The 26355-nt window shown below is 37.0% G+C and overlaps 1 protein-coding gene and 1 pseudogene across 3 annotated transcripts in view; one reads left to right on the top strand and one right to left on the bottom strand.

The window, feature by feature from the left end:
• LOC111155378 (serine/threonine-protein kinase Sgk3) overlaps window positions 1-26355 on the top strand; it is a 144747-nt gene that overhangs the window by 98464 nt on the left and 19928 nt on the right. For all 3 annotated transcript variants that reach the window (XM_022515527.1, XM_022515526.1, XM_022515528.1), the window contains 7 exons: window positions 4143-4192; window positions 6919-6976; window positions 12267-12350; window positions 12458-12589; window positions 16391-16503; window positions 16594-16630; window positions 17217-17303. In XM_022515527.1, coding sequence (XP_022371235.1) covers window positions 4143-4192; window positions 6919-6976; window positions 12267-12350; window positions 12458-12589; window positions 16391-16503; window positions 16594-16630; window positions 17217-17303 — 561 coding nt within the window. The remainder of the gene's footprint in view (window positions 1-4142; window positions 4193-6918; window positions 6977-12266; window positions 12351-12457; window positions 12590-16390; window positions 16504-16593; window positions 16631-17216; window positions 17304-26355) is intronic.
• On the bottom strand, window positions 17649-18842 carry LOC111155457 (annotated as a pseudogene).

The following is a 26355-nucleotide window of genomic DNA, read 5'->3' as shown; positions in this document are numbered from 1 at the left end:
ATATTCAGAAAGCCAATCACTATACATATGCCATTTGGCATCAACTAAGTCTTATTCCTGTAGGTACAGGCACATAATCAGTATGTGTTCCAAATCAAGACTAGAATATTCTTATTTTTTTTAATCAATTGTGATAACAAATAGATAAATAGAATAAGCTGTAGCATATTATAAAGATGTTTTCAACATTTACTTTAGAAACTGAAGTGAGAAAGGTAAATTATAAAACTTAGCCCGGAGAATTATTATTTAGCAATTAAAATTATAATGAAAAAGTATATATAAACATGGTAACACCTTTATAATTAAAAAGTGATGAAAACTCTGTATGTTTGCTTAATATAGACATAAAAATCAAAGGTGTTGGGTTGAAGGGCGTTTTTGTCTTTATAATGTCTTATTTTGTCATGGTTCTGTTTTTGTGATTTAAAAGATAACATGAATCAGAATGTTACTGTTGCACAGCTAAATATCTTCATTTGGAAAATAGGCCTATTCTTTTTTTGTGACTACTATAAAGTTGTAATTTTCCATCTCTGATGCCACAAGAGGGTTTTCGGTTTAGAGAACTGATTTATCTTTTCCATTTGTGACATGGTTGGTTCTAGGACAACATAAAAGGATATTTTAATTTTATATCTGTGTAGCTTGTCAAAAGGGAAACAAACTAGGATAGCACTTGTATAAATAAGGCATAAGAAAGAAAAATATTATGTAAAAATGTCATACAAATGGATTTTTGAAAAGGACACTTAATAAGACCCCAGTAGATTAAGAGAAAAGAGGCATGAAGAAATACTGTTAGTAAATAGATATGTGGGGAATGTTCAATCCATCAGTGCCAGTAGGAAGTGAAATTTGCACAACAGAGACTTTTTTCTCTGCCAAATTAACAAAAATGTAAAGTAAATAAAATATTTCAGGACTGATAAGGGTAGAGCACAGTAGGCACCCTCAGGCTTTCCTGGCATTGGCATAATGTTATGCAACTCTTTTGGAAAACAATTTGGCAATGTTTACCAAACATGAAAATATTCAAGTTATTTAGGAGTTGATGCAAATGAAATGTTTCTTCACACAGAAAAGAATACTCACTGTAGTACAGTTTATATGAAAAATTAGGATCAATTTAAATATTAACTAAATAATGTTTGTCCCCATATGTACATTTTGAGAATATTTTTTAGGATAATAAGTTTTGACATATTGTTACCCGAAATCAGGGTATAAAATTTTATAGGCATATTCTCACAGTATTATTCCAGTCAGTTTTTTAACGTTATGTAAAAACTACATGAAGTTGCTGTAATATTTGCAAAATCATTGGTTAATAAGGTTATAGATTTTTCTTTTTCTTTTTCTTTTTTTTTTTTAGGGTTTTATTTATTTATTTGACAGAGATCACAAGTAGGCAGAGAGGCAGGCAGAGAGAGAGGGGTGGGAAGCAGGCTTCCTGCTGAGCAGAGAGCTTGATGCAGGGCTCGATCCCAGAACCCTGGGATCATGACCTGAACCGAAGGCAGAGGCTTTAACCCACTGAGCCACCCAGGCACCCCAGTTATAGATTTTTCAAAAGCATTTTTTCTTTCCATATTTTCCAACTATGAGTATATACTTTTAATTGAAAAAGATGAAACTATTAAAAATATTCTAAAGAATAAAATGTATGTAACCCTGATTTTCCATGTTTTGCTTGGCAATCATGTTGAGAGGATATAGGTTTAGGTCATTTGAAAAATACCTTTCCTTGCTGTAGGAGGCAGCTGGTTTTGAAGAAAGAACCAGACTAAAGAGACCTTCCCAGGTTCTGGTCCCTGTTCTCTGCCATGTTTCATTCAGATCTGAATTTCATTTCCTTTCTCTTTTTTCATTCATAAAATCAGAAACTTGGACTAGGATCTCTTGCAGTTTTAAAATATGGATAAAAAAAAAATCTTCAGAAAAGGGTGAAAGAGAATCTCAAGCAGACTCCCTGCTAAGCGCAGAGCCTAATCAGTGGCTCAGACTCAAGACCCATGAGATCATGACCTGAACCGAAATCACCAGTGGGATGTTTAACTGACTGAGCCACCCAGGCACCCTGGTGTAGCTGTTTGTTAAGGACTTCTAAATGGATAACTTAATTAATAGCCAGAAAATATCTTTCAGGGCATCTGGACCTTTTACCTTATTTAGTGAGAGAAAAGTAGAGGCCAAAAAAAGTCAAGAAACTTATGATTCTTATTAGTGTTCACTGTTAATAAATTGTTAATTTATTAACATAATTATTAATTAATAAACAATTATAATTGATAAACAAAATTTATTAACAATATAAACTGTTAATAAATTATATCTCATCCTTGGTTTAGTATAATCATTAAAAATAGTAGATAGAGTAAAAAGTTAGCTGATTATATTTCCCAATAATTCATTATCATTGTGCTCGGTGTGATTCAGGGCATATAGGTTGTCCTATTCTTTAATCCATGCTTATTGAATTCCTCTTCCCTCATCTATATGAGGAGAGTTAATTGAATGGAAAAGTGATCCAGTTTGGGGGGGGGCCTGGGTGGCCCAGTTGGTTAAGTGACTGGCTCTTGGTTTTGGCTTAGGTCGTGATTTCATGGGTTGTGGGCTTGCCTGCATGGGGCTCCACACTGAATGGGAAGTCAGCTTGAAGAGTCTCTCCCTCTTCCCCTCCCCCTGCTCACCCTTGAGCTCTCTCTTCCTTTCCCTCTGAACTAAATCTTTAAAAAGAAAAAAAGGATCCATCAGTTTTCTGCACTTTCATTAAAAGAATAAATGTATCAAAATTGTAGCTTAGTTTGTATTATGTTATCAGATTCTCTGGAACACTATAATATATAAACAGAAAAGATTCCTCCATGTTAAAATTACAGCACAACAGGATGCTTCTCATTTCTCGAAGATTTTTTATACATTTTTTTTTTGTCTTGTGCTAGATTGTGTGGTCTTCTGTATTTCTGTCTTCTGGGGGCTGAAAATGTATTATATGAAGATTTTTCATGTAGAGATATTGATAGGAAATTTTGTTTTATAAGTTAAAAGCTGGTGCCAGTATCGTTACTGTTTAAGAAATGTATTATGCTTAGGAACTTTTGCCCTTTATTTTTAAAAGTAGTTTGCATTCTGGAGATTGTAAGTTTCAAATGAATTTAAGTGGAAATCTGTATCATGTATATCTCTAATAAAAAATTGCTTAGGTAAAATGTTTTGGTTCTGATTAAAGAAAAATTTTTTAAAGCTCGTATCTATAGCTTACTTGAAGGATAATTATGCAGGGCTGTAGTAAAAGTATGCATATTTGGTATATCTATAACTGTTTTAATTATCTATGCATAAGGAATCTCAAAGGGAATTTATGTGAAGCAGAATTCACTTACAGTTGGTTTTATAAGAAGTGCTCATGTTAAAAAGATCATGAGATTAATCTTACAAGATTTGGGGTTAAATTTCTAGCTGATTATTAATTAGTGAGCGAGAATTTTTTTTTTTTTTTAGTTAAATTGCTTTATGGCATAGTAAGTAAAGATTTACTTCTAAATTAATATTAGGGATCAAATTTACTATATTAATTATTATAAAGAGAAAAGGCTATCTAAAATTTTTATTTGACTACAGGGTGGAATTAGAAAGAAAAGCACTCTTATCTACATGTATTTGATTTATAAATAGGTCTGTCTCCTATAATTCAATCCAGCTTTAGCAGTCTTCATCATCATGATATTATCATTTCCATATCATAAATTGATAAACAATTATTTGAAAATTTGAAAAAACAGACAGCCATTTTAACTAGCTTTTTAAATGTAGAAATGATCCTTCCTAAACTGTGGTTTCTACACCTATCTTGTCCAAGGAGCTTTCCCCAGTGTACTTCATTCGACACCCGTGAGCTTTATTTCTGCCTTGTGATTTTCCTTACAACTGCTCTTGAAATTTATCATAATTATATTGATTGTGTGTTTCCAAATAAGTTACTGCATTCGTTAAGAATTAGGATTTCAGGCTTCTTTTTCATGCAATACATCCAATATTTATGGTAGAGTTAGTATATTTTATTTCAGAAACATTCATTGACTGATAACCTTGAAGCTCCAATAAGAGCGTTACTGCTTTTTTTCCCCCCATCCCAACAGCTACACTCTACCTCACAGAACATCAACCTGGGACCATCTGGAAATCCTCAGTAAGTCTGTTTCAAACCTCCTCTAACTGAATTCTGAGAAGACCTTTTTTTGTGCATGTGTATGTACATACCACTTTAATTAGACCAGTTTAACTAGAACCCTGAAAAATATAATAACCATAGTTATAGTGAATATAATACTATCATATGCTTGCCTGTTTTACTGCTCTAGCTTTGCATCGCTTTGATAGAGTTCTGAGGAGTTTTTAAATCCACCAATTGTAATTAGGTTCTGCTGTTTCGCTGTTATTTTTCTCGTGTGTGTGTGTGTGTGTGTGTGTGTGTGTGTGTGTGTATGCGTGCGCGCACGTGTGCGTGCATGTGTGTGTGTGAAGCCAATAGACTTTATTTCTAAGGAGATCTTAAGTCCTGGGAGGTTACTCTGACAGAAGCATCCATACAGGCTTAATGGGTATTCTCACTGGTACTCAGTGTTACTGATGCAACCCTAGTTGTCAGCCAGCTTGTTCCAGAGGAGTCATGATGGACATTAGCATAGTAAAGGGTAGAAAAACTTGCTTTAACCAGTTCCTCTCATAGTCCCTTATTTGCTTGAGCACAGGGAAGGCATTTTGAGGAAGAGCAGGAATGGCAAATACAGACTTCATCTTGAATGTCAACTCCAGCATTTCATTAGAAGTTAGACCACTGAATGCAAAGGATTCCAGGGCTACATCTTGGCTCAGCTGGAGGAGTGCCCTGACCGATGAGTGGTATCTGCCATGGTTTGGAGAATGTATAGTGTTGCTGTACTTGGCTTGTAATGATCCTTCAGGTTCACTGCATTCATTCTCAAGTAGTCTGTCTTTTTTTTTTTTTTTTTTTTTTTAAGATTTTGTTTTATTTATTTGTCAGAGAGAGAGAGAGAGAGAACACAGGCAGACAGAGTGGTAGAGGGAGAAGCAGGCTCCCTGCGGAGCAAGGAGCCCGACGTGGGACTCGATCCCAGGACCCTGGGATCATGACCTGAGCCGAAGGCAGCCGCTTAACCAACTGAGCCACCCAGGCGTCCCAAGTAGTCTGTCTTTTATCCCAGGACGTAATGTTTCCCTCACCCTTTTGATCCACTTACTGAGTAAAGACAGATAAGAAATAGCCCAAAGATTGGGTCATTCAGCACTGCAGTAAGGTAGAAAAACTGGGAATGTGATGTCACACAATGAGGTGAACAAAGTGTCTCAAGAGGGTAGTAATTCACTCTGTTAATGTTGCTGGTAAAGCAAGTAAGTGTTGAGAATTGACCACTGGACTTGATAAGTCATTGGTGACCTTTGCAAACCATTTCAGTGGTATGGTGGGTACAGACCCTGATAGGAAGGACTTCAAGAGAGAATTAAAGGACAGGATAGCAGGAATAGACAAAGAATTTAGATCTCTTACTTGAGGAGTTTTACTGCAAAGGAGAGCAAAGAAATGGGGGAGGTGGTAGTGGAAGGGGAGGTTTGGTTTTGAGCTGCTTTTCTGTTGCCATACACAGAGTTGGTCAGGCAGCACAGAAACAAACTGACTTTCAGTTAGGATTTGTCACCAACAATTAACACTGGGGCCTTGGGTACTGCCTCAGTTAGCCTATTTACTATGTTTGAGGAATTTGCATGATTTTTTGCTATTACATTTGTTTAAAAAAAAAACTTTCAGTATCTCAGCATATCATTCAAGAACAAAATAGTCCAAAGAGCAGATTCTTGAAGAAGAAAAACACCTGAGCCTAGTTAAGTATTTATCTCCCTAATCTTTACCTGTTATTATTTAACCTAGACCTGGTGTTACTCTCATGTTTGAATTGACCACTTATCTCAGTAATGAATTAAAGAAAATTTAAAATCTAGGGACACCTGGGTGGCTCAGTTGGTTAAGCGTCTGCCTTTGGCTCAGGTCATGATCTCAGTGTCCTGGGATTGAGCCCCATGTCAGGCTCCCTCCCTGCTCAGAGGAGGGGTCTTCTTCCTCTCTCTCTGCCTCCCCCTCCTGCTTGTGGTCTCTCTCTCAAATAAATAAAATCTTTAAGAAAAATAAAGGGAGTTTAAAATCTAAATGGAGTTATTCTCCTCTCCCTAGTCCAATTTGGGATTCAGAGTGTGTTGAAGGAAAAAGCTCTTCTGGCTGCTTTGGCTCCACTTTCTGCTGCCATGTTCTTTTGCGTACCTACAGCCAATGTTGTTTTCACCTGACAGATCAATATAAATAAAAGGACAAAAGTAGTATTCCTTCTGGTTTCTCTACTGGATTTCCTGCATTACCATCTATGAGAATAGGCAGAGAGGTCTTCTATGTGTAATGTACAATAAGTGATATTATGTGTCCAAAGAATTGCCAGATGAGGTAGTCCTTGGAATGTATTACTAATTTATATAGTTACTCAGTGTCCTTATTAACAACATGGGTGAGGTTTATGGTTAAATAAAATTGACTTCAAAACTATATATATATATATATATCCTTTTCTCCCAAAGGGACTATTAATGAAATCTGTCTTAAGCAGAACCTAACAAGGCTTTAATAAAGTTGTAAAATGTCTTATCAGCAAGGAGATATTTACTATTATCCATTATTACCTATTTTATATTCAAGATGAGGAACTACACGTGTGAAACCTGGAGTCTTCATGCTAAAATGTTTTTTGCCCAGCATTTTCTTAGTAAAGAGTGAGGTGCTAAGAAATGTTTAAAAGTTAACATCTTTCCAGTTTCTAGGAGGCTAATTCTTGTCATCGTTCATTTTTTCAGTGCTAAACCAACAGACTTTGATTTCCTGAAAGTTATTGGGAAAGGCAGCTTTGGCAAGGTAAGAGTGTTTTTATTTTGCTGCTCAGTAAATAAGTACTTCAGGAATGCATGCCTTATACATTCCAGGCCACAGAACTTGCTGGTATGCAGGATATGGAGTTAAAATGCTTTCTCTACCTTCGAAATACTTAGGTAGTTAAGGCGTTTACTCAAATTTTAACATAAAGTTCATTTGTTTGAGTGATTAGATTGTTTATGAATAACAATGCCTTGAATATTCTGGCATATGCCCTTCTTGGTGCATATGATGCATGTTGGTTGGATATACAGCTAGAAGTAGAACCAATGTGTCACACAGATGCTGGCACACATTTAGCACCTCTCATGTGCCAAGCAGTGTACTGGCTTCTGGTTAGTTAGAGAGAATTGAACAAAACTGAGAGAGTTATTACCTTTGTGATGCTTGCAACCTCATAGGGGAAAGAGGCGATTAAAAATATGCAGTCAATAAATAATGAAAAGCAGTAATGGGGACTGTGATGTAAAACATAGAATAGAATGTATGATAGAGGACAATAGGCAAATGGGGGGAAAATTCCTACTCAGGTGGGTTGGTCAAGGTCGGCTTCTTTAAAGAGGTTCTGTTTAAGCTGAAGCTGGAAAGACAAAAATGAGCAACTGTGAAAATAACAGTTGGGGAAGAAAAGGGATGTGTGAAAACCCTGCCGTTCCTCATACAGTGAGCGTCAGATGAATCATACAACTTGACAGTGTGGCCATACCAAGGAAAGAGAATCTGCTTTAAGGCCAGAAGCATTGTAGATGGAGTTGCCAGAATCGTTAGATATATTTAAGTGCTTTTTTGCATTACGCTTCAATCTGTAGTGAAAATAAATATGCATGTGTTTAATTATGGTTTGCTACATTCTGAGCTTTGGGTATCTCTAGTTTGTTTTCTGAGTTCCCTGGATACCAGAAACTATAACCATACAATTAAATCCATGTGTGTTAATTTAGCACATACATGTTGACCACCCACTACATGCTGGGTATTGTGCTAGTATAGCAACAGAAAGTTAGAAAGGGATACTGAGCTCAGAATGCTCAAGTCTGTTGGGATGTTAGAGATAATCCGTTGTTAAAAACAAAACACATTGTCTTTTGGAAACTTCATGTTTAGATCTAGAGTCTACCAGGAATTGGTTCTTGGATATAGCATGAAGTTGTAAGGTCACAGTTCATTTTTTCCCTATTGATGTCCACCTGACCCACACAATTTACTGAAACAGCAGTTCTTTCCCCACTGATCTGCAGGGTAAACTTCTTCATTTATCTAGTGTCCCTATATGCATGGATCTTCTTCTAGGTTTTATATTTTATGTTTGTTTCAAGATATTATATATTATTCCATCAGTCTGCTAGACTATGTAGCTTGATATCCAACAAAACAGGTCCTCCCTCCTTGTTCTTCAAGAGTTTTAGCCTGGGGCGCCTGGGTGGCTCAGTGGGTTTAAGCCTCTGCCTTCAGCTCAGGTCATGGTCCCAGAGTCATGGGATCAAGCCCCGCATCGGGCTCTCTCCTTGGCAGGGAGCCTGCTTCCTCCTTTCTCTCTGCCTGCCTCTCTGCTTACTCGTGATCTTTGTCTGTCAAATAAATAAATAAAATCTTAAAAAAAAAAAAAGTTTTAGCCCTTTGCATATCTTTTTAAGTTTTAAAAAGTCTTAAGTTTTAATCTGTAGGTCAATTTGGGAAAAATTATTATTTTTACATTATTGAGTCTTCTAATCCATGACCATGGTATATCCCTTTCTTTTTTTTTTTTTTTTTTTTTTTTTTTTAAGATTTTTTTTTTTTGAGAGAGAGGAAGCAAGCAAGCACGTGTGGGGGGAAGGGGTAGAGGCAGAGGGAGTAGCAGGCTCCCTGTCAAGCAGGGAGCCCAACACAGGACTCAATCCCAGGACCCTGGGATGATGACCTGAGCCAAAGGCAGAGACACCCAACCACTGAACTGCTCAGGCACCCTGGTATATCCCTTTCTTAATTAATTCATCTTTAACTTTTCTCCATAATGTTTTATAGTGTTTTATATAGTTTTACACATCTTTGATTAGATTTATTCCTGTGTGAAATATCTATGCTATTGAAAACTGGTGTTAATTATTGAAGCCAAATGTATGCCATTATCTGTGTGACACATTGGTTCTATTTCCAGTTGTATGTCCAACAGACATGCATGCACATATGTGCTAAGAAAGGCATATGCCAGAATATTCATGGCATTGTTATTCATAAACTGTCTAAATGTCTGTCCATTAAAAAGTGGATTAAACTGTGTAATGCAGTTTTTCACAGAACTAGAACAAATAATTCTAAAATTTATATGGAACCACAAAAGACCTTAAATAGCCAAAGCAATCTTGAAAAAGAAAAAACTGGAGTTATCACAATCCAGATGTCAAGATACACTACAAAACCACTGTCATCAAAACAGTATGGTAGTGGCACAAATATAGACACATAGAACAATGGGACACAATAGAGAGCCCAGAAATAAACCCACAATTATACGGTCAATTAGTCTTCAACAAAAGAGGCAAGAATAGGCAATTGGACAAAGTCTTTTCAACAAACAGTGTTGGGAAAATTGGACAGCTACATGCAAAAGAATGAAACTGTACCACGTTCTTAAACCATACACAAAAATAAACTCTATTTGATTAAGACCTAAATGTGAGAATGGAAACCATAAAAATCCTAGAAGAGCACACAGGCAGTAATTTCTCTGACATTGGCTGAAAGAACACTTTTCTAGGTATGTCTCTTGAGGCAGGGGAAACAAAACCAAAAATAAACTCTTGAAACTACATCAAAATAAAAAGTCTCTGCTCAACAAAGGAAATAATCAACAAAACAAAGAGACAGCCTAGTGAATGGGAGAAGATATTTGCAAATGACATAGTTGATACAGGGTTAGTATCCAAGATAGGTAAAGAACTTAAATAACTCAACACCAGAAAACCAAGTAATCCAGTTAGAAAGGGGGCAGAAGAAATTAACAAACTTCTCAAAAGAGGACATACAGATGGCCAACAGAGACATGAAAAGATGCTCAACAAATCAAAACCACAGTGAGATAACACCTTATACCTGTCAGAATGGCTAAAATCAAAAAGTGTTAGTAAGGATGTAGAGAAGGAAGAGCCCTTGTGCACAGTTGGTAGGAATGCAAACTGGCACAGCCCCTGTGGGAAACGGTATGAAGTTTCCTCAGAAAATTAAAAACAGAACTACCATATGACCCATAAGTCTACTATTAGATATTTATCCAAAGAAAATGAAAACACTAATTCAAAAAGATATATGCACTCTTATGGTTATAACAGCCTTATTTTACAATAACCAGGGCATGGAAACAAACCAAGTGTCCTGGACTTATGAGTGTATAAAGAAGATACAGTATATGTATATACATATCCATACACACACACAATGGAATATTACTGAACTATAAAAAAATGAAATCTAGGGGCGCCTGGGTGGCTCAGTGGGTTAAAGCCTCTGCCTTCAGCTCAGGTCATGATCCCAAGGTCCTGGGATCAAGCCCTGCATCGGGCTCTCTGTGCAGCGGGGAGCCTGCTTCCCCTTCTCTCTCTCTCTTTCTGCCTCTCTGCCTACTTGTGATCTCTATCTGTCAAATAAATAAATAAAATCTTTAAAAAAAAATTTTTAAAAAATGAAATCTTGCCATTTACAATAAAATGGGTGGATCTAGAGAGTATAAAGTCAAATACTGTATGATATCATTCATATGCAAATTTAAGAAACAGAACAAATGAGAAAGTGAGAAAAGAAGACAAACCAAGAAATGACTCAACTATAGAGAAAAACTGATGGTTACCAGAGGGGAAGTGGGTCGGGGGGATGGGTGAAGTAGGTGAAGGGGATGAAGAGTACACTTATCAAAAAAAAAAAGTACACTTACCATAATGAACACTGAGTAATGTATAGAATTGTTGAGTTACTATACTGGAATCAAATTGTGTGATGTGTTATTCTACACAAGAGTAAAAATACAAAAATTGTGCTGCAGGCCACAACATAAATACATATTACATTATTTAGAATGGAAGTAGTCAGATATAACTTTATATGATTTCTAATTACATAAAATTCAGAAAAAGACAAAATCTGAAATTGAGATAGTTGAGGAAGACAGGGATAAAAGGGCAGAAGGGGCGCTTCAGGCTACTGATAATGTTTTATTTTTTAAAATTTAACATTTTAATTTAAATTCCAGTTGGTTAACATCCAGTGTAATACCAGCTCCAGGTGCACAATTTAGTGATTCAACACTTACATATAATACCTGGGGTTTTATGTTGTAGTGAGGAAGACAACACATACACTAGAATATAAGGCCCAGTAGTGTCACTAGTCACTATGTCAGGTTATCTTAAAAATCCATTCATTCATTCATTTATTTTAAAGATTTTATTTATTTATTTGTCAGAGAGAGAGCACAAGCAGGGAGAGCAGCAAGCAGAGGGAGTAGCTGACTTCTGGCTGAGCAGGGAGCCCGGTGCGGAACTCAACCCCAGGACCCTGGGATGGTGACCTGAGCCAAAGACAGATGCTTAACTGACTGAGCCATCCAGGTGTCTTTGAAATGGGTCACTTAATAGTTAACACAACTTGTTGGGCATCTTGAATCCCTTAAAGTTATTTGCAAAACCCTAAGTATTTTTTTTCTGGGGCAAGAGTTTCTAAATTTCCTTAGATCCTTGAAAGTGCGTACAGCCCAGCCCATTGTAGAAACTCAGCTACACGTGGTGCTTCTTTCTCTGAATGCTTTTGAATTAAAAACTTGTAAGAGAAACCTAAATGTTAAAACAAAAATGCATTTTGATCACGTAGAAACCATTTCCTTCTCTGTTTTTTAATCTATCCATGAAGTTGATAGCCTCAGTATTTTCTAAGGACACTCTTTAAGACTCAAGGCTGGCTTGTGTGCACACTTAACACTGAATACACTTGAGAATCTCAAGCAGTATAGATTCTGGGACTTAAATTTACTAAAAGTCTCAAACATCAGCACATTAAGTGACAAAGAAATGGTACCTGGCTATTCAAGTGATTAACATCTCTTTTTTGTTATTGTTTTATTAAAATATCTAAGAAGAAGTGGAATAAAAATTCAGTAGTTTTCAGTTTTCAAAACTAAAACATCATCTGTGTCCGATTTAGACTTTCTTTTTACATAATTTAAGTATGAATTTGTTGACAAGTGACTTATTTCTATCAAAATATTGAAATGTCTAATAGTTTGCACAATCTTTAACTACAACAGGTTCTTCTTGCAAAAAGGAAACTGGATGGAAAATTTTATGCTGTCAAAGTGTTACAGAAAAAAATAGTTCTCAACAGAAAAGAGGTAAAATAAAATAGTGTTGTTTTTCCTAAATCCATTTTCTCAATTAACAGAATTGTTTTCTGGTATATAATACAAGTTGATCCTTTACTTCTTTTTTTTTTAAACAGCAAAAACATATCATGGCTGAACGTAATGTGCTTTTGAAAAATGTGAAACATCCATTTTTGGTTGGATTACATTATTCTTTCCAAACAACTGAAAAGCTTTATTTTGTTCTGGATTTTGTTAACGGAGGGGAGGTGAGTTTTATGATTAGTTTTCTAATGTTGATAGTGTTTAGAAAAACTAGAATAAAGTCATAGTTTTCCTTTGCTTCACAGTTTTTGGAAGGCTAGGCCAGCATTAACAGCTATTGGATTCAAGATGCTGGCTAATAAGCTCAAAGCAAGATACAGAGAACAGTTAACAAAGCTCTTAAACAGCTTATGGTGTGTAGGTGGGAAGAGCCATAAAAGAACCTTGATGTGAAGCTGCAGACTTCATGGGTGATATAGCAAGAATAATACACTGAAACGTTAAAATAAAACATAAGTTGTATTTAGATAATTACTGTCTCCACAGTTGCATATAAAGATTACTCTAGCCTGTCATTGTCTAAAACGTGCAAACTATAATCAGACAAGAAGATCCTCTAATAAAGAGTTCTGTGGTGAAGTCAGTGTGGAAAACGTTTCATGTTCTATCCCATTGGCAATTAACAATATGTTTCTTGGTGATTCACAATATGTTTCAGCATGTTAAAGACTTTGAGTTCTGCCTTAAACAAAGTGAAGATTTCTTTGAAAGTATTTACTTAGCATGCAGTCCCTTTTTGTTTGAACCAAATCTGTTAATAATATTCCCCCAAACTCTGAATTAGAAGGATATTGAAATACATTTTGGAAAACGCTACTGTCATGATAATAATTATGGAAGTAGCTAACATGCATCAAGTATACTGAATGTGCCCAGGACTCTGGCTCTCTATTATTTTATCCTCATAATAATCCTGTTATATAAAATAAAGAAACTGAGGCACAGAGAAGCTAGGTAACTTGCTCAAGTCATGTGGTTAGTATTAGAACCAGGAATTGAACTCAGGCAGCGTGTCATTCCAGGATTTAGAGAGTGGACCACCCCCTGTTCTTCTGTTTCTCAGTCCTCACACCTTTCTAATTTGATGTCTGACCTCCAAATGTCTCTAAAAATTATTTTCCCAGATTGTGTCCTAGACTTAACAAAGGGATCTTTCATCCCCTGGTCCATCAGAGAGAGAGGAAAATAATTATTTCAAACTTAATATAGTATACTTAACTGTACAATAAAGGAATTAGAAGGGAGACTGCAAACCTGAAAGGTGATTAGACACACCTGGGTTATTTGTGGGGGGAAGATCGTTTAAAGAATCATTATTCAACCCTCTGCATTTGTATGACAAAAATGCCTCCTTGCTGTAGAGGCAAAACTTTGAAGGTTGAAGATTTGAAGTTTGTCATTTTATTCTGTGTGTACAGGAGTGCTAACATATAATGAGAATTTATTGAGGGCCTGGAACCTTGTAATTACTTTACTTGCATTATTTCAATTAATCACTGTAACTCTTTGAGATAAATACTCTTCTAAGGTTCAGAGAAGTTAAGTAACTTCCTCAATGTCACCATGTTTTCTAGTAAATGTCATGTCCTGGATTTAACCTGGACCTGAGTACCAATCCATGACTTTGAAATGTCCTGCAATTAGATTAGATTAGATCCTGTTGCAAGCTTCCTGCTTTGTCTGTGGCTTTTTGTCTTGTTTTGGGACCTTGTGTCTGATCCCGTTTTACACAGTGATCACTCATAAACTGAGTGGCAAAGGTGGGAAAATGTAGGCTTGTACTCTAAGAGAGAAACTTGGCTAAGATAATGGGAAATAAAAAGAATGGAATAGAATGTTGGGGTTGGTGGAGGAGAAGCTGAATGGGACAGTAGTAGAAGGGCAATAAATATGAGAAAGTACAGAGAGAGGTAGGAGGGATATAATTTCATTATGGGTTTCCTGTTATTCTTACTAGTACTGTCCCCCTGACTTTTTTTTTTTAAGATTTTATTTATTTATTTATTTATTTGAGAGGGAGAAGCAGACTCTGCTGAGCAAGGAGCCCCATGTGGGACTTGATCCCTCCTGGGATCCTGTCTGGAGCTGAAGGTAGTTGCTTAACCAGTTGAGCCACCCAGGTGTCCCTCTTTTTTTTTTTTTTTTTTAATTTAAATTCAATTAGGCAACACATAGAACATCATTGGTTTTCAGATGTAGAGTTCAGTAATTCATCAGTTGATAGTCCCTCTGATTTTCATACTTAACAGTTTAACCTTGACATGTGTACTTACTTTGATATGATACTAGCATATAGACAAGCCTTCCCAAACCTCAGCTTCCTCATTAGTTTTTTGCCTGAAACTAGTTGGGTAGATTAAATAATACAAGCACATAAAGTCCTCGGCATGGTGCCTTTGATTTAGTTAGCTATCGTTGGTGTATGGTCAGATTTTCATTTTGGGTAGTTTTCATTAATATTATATTGGATAGATGTGCTCAGATAAATAAATAGAATATTACAGTACTATTAGTTACATCTAATAGAGGGAGTAGTAGGGCTAAACAAGAAGGAGTATTTCAGAAATAATTAAAAGATAAAAACAGAAAAATTTATTCAATAGATAGAGAGGCTAAGGGTAAAGGAACAGTCTGGATGAATCCCAAGCCAGCCTCCACATTCCTACTCTGTCAGGATCTGTTATAACTGATCTTCACCATAACCTTTCAGAAGAGGTTGAGAAAAATTGGGGGATAGTTTTAGTAAGAGAAGTTAAATGAATTGCACACAGAAAGAGAAGAACTAGAATTTGAATCCAAGTCTGATCAGCTTTAAAACCTGACTCTTCTCACTGTACCTTGTTGCCTCCCATGGCTCAGAGGGCTGGGTAGAAAGTGATGTCATTAAGGATAGAATACAGCAGCAGTAGCAGTAAATCTGCAAAGAAGACAAGGGACTCTGTTCCAGACAAGTTGAATGTGTTGGCTTGTGAAATATTCCAGAAAAAGCAGCAGACATCAAGTCTTTGCAGGAGAGACTCCAAGCAGAGGTGTAGGTGGGGTATGTCCACATGAAAGACGTCAGCACAGAGGTGGTTAAAATCACTGGATGGATCAGGTTACCTGGGCAGGGTATCCAGAGAAAAAATAACAGTGGAGAAACTGAGGCCAGACACATTGCTATCCCTGCGCTGTAAGGGGCTAGAAAGCAGCAGAGATGGAATTCTCCAGGGAAGAAGGAGCGAGATCATTGTTTTAGAAGCCAGGGAACTTTGAGTAAGGACCTAGGGCAAACTTCGCCCAGGCAGGTGACCTAATGAGAAAAGGACAGCTGGTAAGAAATAAATACGATTTCAGAAGTACAGGAAATGAACAGGAGAGGCTGCTGCTTAGCACCAGCCATTTGCTACCGCACTGGAATTTAGGCTTGATGTTGCTTCGCTTCCTCCCCCACCCCCAGAAGAAACCAAACCTGAATTTTTACTAAGTTTCTCCATTTTTAAATGTTAACAGTTAATTTAGATTTTTTTCTAAAAACAGTATTTGGCTCAAACACGTTGTATCTGTGGGTTATATTTGGTCTGCCTCCACTTGTTTCCAGTCTCTGAATAGTGTTTGATTTTTTTCTTTCTCCCCCCCCCCCCAAATGAAACCACAGTCAGAAAAGGGGCTAGTGAGAGATCTTATTTCACTCCATGGCAATGTCAGCATCATCGGTCTTGATTGATAATCTTTTCCAGAGTGGTAAGGACATTGCCACATTGAGGACTGCGGAATAAATGAGAGATGAGCAAGTTCAAGTTAGCAAGGGTAAGGAAAGATGTGTGGTTGAAGAGAGAACAGGGGGACACATACAGAGTGAGAGTTCTGTGCTTTTTATCTCATGTTCAGAAGAACCAAAATCCTATTTTTTGTATTTATAGGATATATTTGTTTCACTTTATGTGTGAATGATCCTAATACCCATTTCTTTTTCCATTTTACAGCTGTTTTTCCACTTACAAAGAGAACGGTCCTTTCCTGAACACAGAGCTAGGTTTTATGCTGCTGAAATTGCCAGTGCATTGGGTTACTTGCACTCCATCAAAATAGTGTACAGGTACGTTTTAATGTATTTCTTGTAAAAACGTCTTTTTTTATTACTTTATTTCAGTTAATACTCAGTTTTGCTTTTCTTTCCTTTTAATAGAGACTTGAAACCAGAAAATATTCTTTTGGATTCAGTAGTAAGTATTATATTTTTAAAAAATCTGCCAATTCTCAATTTTATTATCATTATACTTGGTGGAAAAAAGGCAGTCTCAAAGGGCAGCCTCATTCCATTTATGTAACAGTCTCCAAATGACAGAACTATAGAGATGGAAAACATGAATGGTTGCAAGGTGACAGGGACAGTGGGAATAGGGGAGTACAAAGATAAAGGGGTAGCATGAGTGTGTTCCTTAGTTCCTTTGGGGTAATGGATAGTTTTCTATCTTGATGGTGGCGGTAGTGACATAGATCTGTACATCTCTGCTGCATAGAACCACACTTACATATACACACACACACAAATGCATGGGTGTGAAAACTGAATAAAATGGGCAGTCTGGTTAACAGTAGTCTACCAATGTCAGTTTCCCGATTTTCATATTTTACTACAGTTATATAAGATATCAGCATTGGGAGAAGCTGAGTGAGGGGTACACAAAACTCTATGTACTATTTTTGCAGTTTCCTGTGGGTCTACGAATATTTAAAAGTGAAATGGTTTTAAAAATTGTCAGTTTATGCCCATGCATTGTTTTATCTTACTGCCCCTCTGTTTGTCAGGGACATGTTGTCTTAACAGATTTTGGGCTTTGTAAAGAAGGAATTGCTATATCTGACACGACGACAACATTTTGTGGGACACCAGAGGTAAGAAATAGGTTTCATTTGTTGTTTATATAATCTTGTGTAAAATATAAAAATGAATCACAAATTGCATATACAATATTCGAGATCAGAAAAGTAGAATAAATCTCTTATTTCAGAAAGCTTTTAGCCACTTGTATATATCTGATAATCATCCCTTCAGAATGTTTAAAGTTTATTAATTGTATTTTTTTTGCTTTTATATTTGAGTTTTTTTCCTTCATTTAACTTTTAAAACACTACTATAGTTGAATATTAAAAACAATAGCAAGTAGTGAGCTATGATTATAGTCCTTCACTCATTCACTACTGTATATAAAATGCCAGCAGTGTTATTCACTGGCCCCATTAAGAGGTCTGACACTGAACACCACCCCTGAGATGATGTTCATCATCCTCATATGCTTCCCCATTATAATGGCGCCATCTTTCCTGATTTGGATCAAAGTCCACCAGTTCTACCTGGTCCATTTCATCAGTCTCTTCTACTTCCTTCCTCTCAGGTAGGAGTTTTTCCAGCAAAGAGAGTTTATCAGTAGAGAGAAAGCCATTCTCAGGAAAGTTTACCTTAAATTCGATGATGAAGCGACCCTTCTCATATGGTCTACGATAAATTGGCGTGCCTTCATTTAGCACACACTTGATATCTCCATGCTTGGCAATTTGACCTGGGTGAAAAGCGATGACAGTGGTTCGGTTGTGAAGAGTAGATACTGGCTTTTGAAAACCGCACAGTGCTTCAACCAGCTGTATATCCATACACATGAAAATGTCTTCTCCTTGCTGAGTAAAAACAGCATGGTCCTTCTGATCTAAAACAATGATAGTATCTCCTGGTTCCTGTCCTGGTTCTTGATCTCCTTCACCATGGAATGTTATCTTCATGCCTTTGTCAATATGAACTTCTAGAATCTTCTTCTCTCGAACTATCTTCCTTCCATTGCAGCTTTTACATCCATCTTTAGGACTGATCCGTTCCCCATGGCCCAGGCACTCCATGCACACAGACTGAATTTGCTAAACCATTCCAGGTCCTATCTGATGAATTCTTATTTGCATTCCATTACCTCGGCAATTGGGACAACATTCGACCGCTCCTTTCTTACCACCGCAGCCTTCACATTTATCGCAAATCACATTCTTTTGCAGAGCTGGTTTTCTTGTTGCACCATTATATAAATCTTCTAAGGTTACTGAGAGCTGATACACAACATTTTTACCTCTCCTTTCTCTCTACATTCTTCCTCCTCCTCCAAAAAGCATATCAAAGATGTCCATGGGGGAGCCAAAACTACCACCAGCTCCACCTTCTTTAATTGCCTGTTGCCCTCCTTTGTCATATAATTCCCTTTTCTTTGTATGAGAGAGTACTTACTAAGCTTGAGAAATCTGTTTAAACTTCTCTCCTTAATTTGGATTCTTACCAGGGTGGTACTTCAAGGCCAGTTTCCTGTAGGCCTTTTTCAGTTCTTCTTGGGTGGCATTGGGTTTGACCCCCAAAACATCATAGTAAGTGGTTTCTTTCACCATTTTCTACAGCCGGTGAGAGGCCCGAGGCTGGTGTGGGGAAGCAGGAAGGAGCGCATTGCTCTGCGCAGCTCGGGCAGCCACCGCTCCTCCTCCTCTCACCGAGCATTCTGGAAAGTTCCCTGATTGTATTTTTAATTGTGATTATAAGCTACTACAGATAACCCAACAAAGATATAAATTACGCTTATTTGTTTTTATCTTTGTTTTTTAAGATTTTATTTAAAGTCAAGTTAGTTAAAATAGTGTATTATAAGTTTCAAGGGTAGAATTTAGTGATTCATCAGTTGCATAGAACACCCAATGCTCATTACATCAAGTGCCCTTAATGCCCATCACCCAATTACCCCATCCCCCCATACAGTTATTTGTTTTTAATGTTAAAAGTTTACCTTAGACTTTTTAAAGCATTTGATTAGATTTCTGATCCTTTTTTAAAAAAATCACCAATCAGCATGAAGAATGTATTAAAATTGTAATGTTTACACCACACTAAATATATTAACACCATTGAAATATATACTTTAGGGGCACCTGGGTGGCTCAGTGGGTTAAAGCCTCTGCCTTCAGCTCAGGTCATGATCCCAGGATCCTGGAATTGAGCCCCACATCAGGCTCTCTGCTTGGCAGGAAGCCTGAGTCCCTTCCTCTCTATCTGCCTGCCTCTCTGCCTACTTGTGGTCTCTGTCAAATGAATAAATAAAATCTTAAAAAAAAAATTATATATATATATGTATATATATATATATACATATATATATATATACTTTAAAATGAGTAAATTGCATGGTATGTATCTAAGTAAAGCTGTTTTTTTAAAATAAGTTAAAAGCAAATATGGCAAGATATTGATGTTGCCTATAATTAGTGGCCGCTATATTGGTTTCTGTTTTCTCTTTTTCTGTGTGATGAAAATATTTTATAATAAAATAGCCATGTATTTAACAGAAGAAAGTAAAGCAGTGGATGTAGAGGAAAGAAAATCGTTAAGTCAGGGTGCTTAGGTGGCTCAGTCGGTTAAGCATCTGCCTTCAGCTCAGATCTGATCCCAGGGTCCTGGGATAGAGCCCTGCATTGGGCTACCTGTTCAGCAGGGAGCCTGCTTCTCCCTCTGCAGCTGCTCTGCTTGTGCTCTCTTACTCTCTCTGTCAAATAAATAAAATATTGAAGAAAAAAAAAAGAAAACCAAAAGTCAGAATTAATCAGAACATCTTATCTAATCATCTAATCATGTTAGCTAGCAGAAAATGTATCCTTCCATTTGAGACAAATAATACTAATCATTACAAGTTATGTTAAAGTCTTGCTATTCTCCCTACACACACACACACACACACACACACACACACTTAGTTTATTTTAAACTATCCTATCTTAATTCTAATGGTTATAGTGATCTTAGAAGCCAGGTAATATTTCATCTTTTTTTAGAGTAATTGCAAATGTCATGATGAAATGTGTGATAAAATGGTTCACATGAGACTTTTAATCAAGATCAGAAAATTTAAGAAAAATTAAAAATGCTTTGAAATTTTTTTCCCTTCCTTTCTCTAATCTACCATAGCTCTTAGATATATTTGTAACCATTCTAGTTTGGTTTGTGTATGAAGAAACATTTTTTTGTCAATGTATATTGAGTTTTTAAAATATGGATGTATTTTTTTGTAAATTATATCTCCTTTAAGTTGATTTTTTAAATTTTTTATTTAAATTCAATTAACTAACCTATAATATATTATTAGTTTCAGAGGTAGAGGTCAGTGATTCATCAGCCTTACATAATACCCAGTGCTCATTACATCGTGTGCCCTCCTTAATGTCCATCATTCAGTACCCTATTCCCCTTAGCCCCCTCCCCTCCAGCAACCCTGTTTATTTCCTAATACTAAGAGTCTCCTGCAGTTTATCTCCCTCTCTGATTTCTTCTTGTTTTATTTTTTCCTCTCTTCACCTCTGATCCTCTGTTTTGTTTCTTAAATTCCACATATGAGTGAGATCATATGATAATAGTCTTTCTCTGAGTGAATTATTTCACTTACCATAATACCCTCTAGTTCTATCCACATCATTGCAAATGTCAAAATTTCATTTTTTGATGGCTTAGTAGTATTCCATTGTGTGTATACACACACACACACACACAAACATCTTCTTTATCCATTCATCTGTCAATGGACATCTGGGCTCTTTCCATAGTTTAGCTATTATGTACATTGTTACTATAAACATTGGGGTACAGGTGCCCCTACAGATCCCTACATTTGTATCCTTAAGGTAAATCCCTAGTAGTGCAATTGCTAGATCTTAGAGTAGCTCTATTTTCAACTTATTGAGGACCTCCATGCTGTTTTCCAGAGTGGCTACACCAGCTTGCATTCCCATCAGCAGTGTATGAGGGTTTTCCTTTCTCTGAATCCTCACCAAAATCTGTCATTTCCTGAGTGGTTAATTATAGCCATGCTGACTAGTGTGAGGTGGTATCTCATTGCAATTTGGATCTATATTTCCCTGATGCCAAGTGATGTGGAACATTTCTTTCATGTGTCTGTTGAACATTTGTGTGTCTTCTTTGGAGAAATGTCTGTTAATGTCTTCTGCCCATTTGTTGATTAGATTATTTGTTCTTTGAGCATTGAATTTGATAAGTTCCTTATAAATTTTGGATACTAGTCCTTTATCTTATATCTCATTTTTAAACATCTTCACCAATTCTGTCAATTGTCTTTTGGTTTTGTCCTTTGCTGTGCAAAAGCTTTTTATCTTGATGAAGTCCCAATAGTTCATTTTTGCCTTTGTTTCCCTTTGGAGACATGTCTACCAAGAAGTTGCTGCCTGTGTTCTTCCCTAGGATTTTGATGGATTCCTATCTCACATTTGGGTCTTTCTTCCATTTTGAGTCTACTTTTGTGTATGGTGTCAGGAAGTGGTTCACTTTCATTCTTCTGAATATACATAGAGAAGAAAGCTGTCCCAGTTTTCCCAACACCATTTCTTGAAGAGAGTGTCTTTTTTCCATTGGACATTCTTTCCTGCCTTGTCAAAGATTGGTTGACCATAGAGTTGAGGTTCCATTTGTGAGCTCTCTATTCTGTTCCATTGATCTATGTGTCTGTTTTTGTGCCAGTACCATACCGTCTAGATGATTACAACTTTGTATTAGAGCTTGAAGTTTTATTACACCAGCTTTGGCCTTCTTTTGCAACATTCCTTTGGCTATTCAGGTTCTTTTCTGGTTCCATACCAATTTTAGGATTCTTTGTTCCAGCTCTGTGAAAAAAGTTGATGGTATTTTGATAGGGATTACATTAAATGTATATATTGCTCTAGGTATCATAGACATTTTAACGATATTTGTTCTTCATGAGTATAGAACATTTTTCCATTTCTTTGTGTCTGCCTCAATTTCTTTCATGAGTGTTCTGTAGTTTTCTGAGAACAGATCCTTTGCCTCTTTGGTTAGGTTTATTCCTAGGTATCTTACAGTTTTGGGTACAATTGTAAATTGGATCTACTCCTTAATTTCTCTTTCTTCTATCTCACTGTTAGTATATAAACATGTAACTGATTTCTGTGCTTTGATTTTTTATCCTGCCACTTTGCTGAATTTCCATATGAGTTCTAGCAATTTGGGGGTAGAATTTTTTGGGATTTCCACATAGAGTATCATGTCATTTGTGAAGAGTGAGAATTTGACTTCTTTGCCAATTCAGGTGCCCTTTATCTCTTTTTGTCTGATTGCTGAGGCTAAGACTTCTAGTACTGTGTTGAATAACAGTGGTGAGAGTGGACATCTCTGCTATGTTCCTGACCTTAGGGGGAAAGCTCTCAGTTTTTCTCCACTGAGAATGATATTCACTGTTGGCTTTTGATATATGGCTTTTGTGATATTGATATTAAAACTCTGAAGTTTTAATCAAGAAACAATGCTGTACTTTGTTAAATGCTTTTTCTCTATCCGTTGAGAGGATCATCTGGTTCTTGTCCTTTTTTTAATTAATGTGTAATAGGTCACATTGATTTGCAGAGGTTGAACAACCCTTGCAGCCCAGGAATAAATCCCACTTGGTCACGGTGAATAATCCTTTTTAATGTACTTCTGGATCCTATTGGCTAGGATTTTGGTGAGAATTTTGGCATCTGTGTTCATCAGGGATACTGGTCTGTAGTTCTCCCTTTTGGGAGGGTCTTTGTCTGCTTTTGGGATCAAGGTAATACTGGACTCATAAAAAGAGTTTGGACGTTTTCCTTCCATTTCTATTTTTTGAAACAGCTTCAGAAGAATAGGTATTAGGTCTTCTTTAAATGTTTGGTAGAATTTCCCTGGGAAGCCATCCAGCTCTGGACTCTTGTTTGTTGGAAGATTATTGATTACTGCTTCAATTTCTTTTCTGGTTATGGATCTGTTCAGATTTTCTATTTCTTCCTAGTTCAGTTTTGGTAGATTATACATCTCTAGGGATGCATCCATTTCTTTCAGATTGCCTCATTATTGGCATATAGTTGCTCTAATATGTTCTTATAATTGTTTGTATTTCTTTGGTGGTGGTTATAATTTCTCCCTTTTATTCATGATTTTACTTGGGTCCTTTCTCTTTTCTTTTTGATAAGTCTGGCCAGGGGTTTATCAATCTTACTAATTCTTTCAAAGAACCAGCTCCTAGTTTCCTTGATCCATTCTACTGTTCTTTTGGTTTCTATTTCATTGATTGCTGCTCTAATCCTTATTAATTTTCTTCTCCTGCTGGATTTAGGCTTTATTTGGTGTTCTTTCTCTAGCTCCGTTAGGTGTAAGGTTAGGTTGTGTATTTGAGATCTTTCTTGTTTCTTGAGAAAGGCTTGTATTGCTGTCTCCTTCCCTTTTAGGACCACTTTTGCTGCATCCCAAAGATTTTGAATGGTTGTATTTTCATTTTCATTTTCATTTGTTCCTATGAATTCTTTAAATTCTTCTTTAATTTCCTGGTTGACTCATTTCTTCTTTCATAGGATGCTCTTTAGCCTCCTTGTATTTCAGTTCTTTCCAACTTTCCTCTTGTGACTGAGTTCCAGTTTCAAAGCATTGTGGTCTGAAAATATGCAGGGAATGATCCCAGTCTTTTGTTGAGACTTGATTTGTGACCCAGTATGTGATCTGCTGTGGAGACTGTTCCATGAGCACTTGAGAAGAATGTTTATTCTGTTGCTTTAGGATGGTATGCTCTGAATATATCTGTGAAGTCCATCTGGTCCAATGTGTCATTCAGAGCCCTTGTTCCTTGTTGATCTTCTGATTAGATGATCTGTCCATTGCAGTGAGTGGAGTGTTAAAGTCCCCTACTATTATCAGTGTGTTTCTTTAGTTTTGTTACTAATTGGATTATATAAATGGCTGCTCCCATGTTAGGGGCATAATTGTTCACAACTGTTTGATCTTGTTGGATAGACCCTTTAGTTTTGATACTGTGTCCTTCCTCATCTTTATTACAGTCTTTGGTTTAAAGTCTAATTTGTCTGATATAAGGATTGCCACCCAGCTTTCTTTTGATGTCCATTAGCATGATATAAATGGTTTTCTACCCCCTCACTTTAAATCTGGAGGTGTCTTGGAGTCTAAAAAGAGTCTCTTACAGACAGCATATCAATGGATCTTGCTTTTTTATCCAATCTGATACCCTGTGTCTTTTGATTGGGGCATTTAGGCCATTTAAATACAGGGTAACTATTGAAAGATAAGAATTTAGTGCCATTGTACTACCTATAAATTCACTGTTTCTGTGTATATTGTCTCTGTACCTTTCTGGTCTTTGTTACTTTTGGGCTTTCTCTTCACTTAAAGTATCCCTTTTAATATTTCTTGGAGGGCTGGTTTGGAGATCACAAATTCTTTTCGTTCCTGTTTGTCTTGGAAGCTTTTTATCTCTCCTCCTATTTTGAATGACATCCTTGCTGGATAAAGTATTCCTGGCTGCTTATTTTTCTCATTTAGTACCCTGAATAGATCATGCCAGTTATTTCTGGCCTGCCAGGTTTCTGTGGATAGGTCTGCCTCCAATCTAATGTTTCTACCCTTGAAGGTGTGTCTGAGATTTGCAAGTTTTGCTGTTATATGTCAAGGTGTTTACCTATTTTTATTGATTTTGATGGGGCTTTGTCTGTGTCTCCTGAACTTGAATGCCTGTTTCCTCTCCCAGATTAGGGCATTCCTCACTATAATTTGCTCCAGTATACCTTCTGCCCTTCTCCCCTTCCTCTCCTGGGATCCCAATTCTAATACTGTTTTGGTTTATGGTATCACTTATGACTCAAATTCTCCCTTGATACGCAGTTGTTTATCTCTCTTTTTCTTTTTTCTTTTTTTTTTTTTAAGATTTTATTTTTTATTTGACAGACAGAGATCACAAGTAAGCAGAGAGGCAGGCAGAAAGAGAAGAGGAAGCAGGCTCCCCGCTGAGCAGAGAGCCCGATGCAGGGCTCAATCCCAGGACCCTGAGATCATGACCCAAGCCGAAGGCAGAGGCCTTAACCCACTGAGCCACCCAGGCGCCCCTATCTCTCTTTTTCTGAGCTGCTTTATTCACCAACATTTTGTCTTCTATATCACTAATTCTCTCTTCTGCCTCATTTATCCTAGCAGTTAAAACCTCCATTTTTTATTACATCTCATTAATAGCCTTTTTTATCTTGACTTTATTAGATTTTAGTTCTTTTATTTCTCCAGAAAGGGATTCTCTAGTATCTTCCATGCTTTTTTCCAGTACAGCTAGTATCTTTATAATCATTATTCTGAACTCTAATTCCAAAGTCTTACTTATATCCACACTGATTAGGTTTCTGGTCATCAGTACTGCCTCTTGTTCTCTTTGTAGAGGTGAGTTTTTCCATCTTGTCATTCTGTCCAGAGAAGAATAGATGAACAAGAAAACAAAATACTAAAATGGCAACAACAACCCCAAACAAATCAGAAGAATGCTGAAACCGGGGGTGGGGGGGGAGAATTAAAATTTTAAAAAAGAGAGAAAATAGTCAACCAGGTGAACAGAACAGACCCAATACACTGGATCCTGTGTGTATTTTGGTCTGCTTATTAGAAAACTGATACCAGGGAGGAGTCAAGATGGCGGAGAAGTAGCAGGCTGAGACTACTTCAGGTAGCGGGAGATCAGCTAGATAGCTTATCTAAAGATTGCAAACACCTACAAATCCAACGGGAGATCGAAGAGAAGAAGAACAGCAACTCTAGAAACAGATAATCAACCACTTTCTGAAAGGTAGGACGGGCGGAGAAGTGAATCCAAAGCGACGGGAAGATAGACCGCGGGGGGAGGGGCCGGCTCCCGGTAAGCGGCAGAGCAACGGAGCACAAAATCGGGACTTTTAAAAGTCTGTTCCGCTGAGGGACATCGCTCCAGAGGCTTAACCGGGGTGAAGCCCACGCAGGGTCAGCGTGGCCTCAGGTCCCGCAGGGTCACAGAAGGATCGGGGGCGTCTGAGTGTCGCAGAGCTTACAGGTATTAGAACAGGGAAGCCGGCTACAGAGACAGAGCCGAGG

Source organism: Enhydra lutris, unplaced genomic scaffold (assembly GCF_002288905.1).
Source record: "Enhydra lutris kenyoni isolate GAN:26980312 unplaced genomic scaffold, ASM228890v2 scaffoldscaffold41, whole genome shotgun sequence".
NCBI lineage: Eukaryota > Metazoa > Chordata > Mammalia > Carnivora > Mustelidae > Enhydra > Enhydra lutris.
The sequence above is the reverse complement of the archived record's forward strand: the minus strand, read 5'-3'. Positions and strand labels throughout refer to the sequence as shown.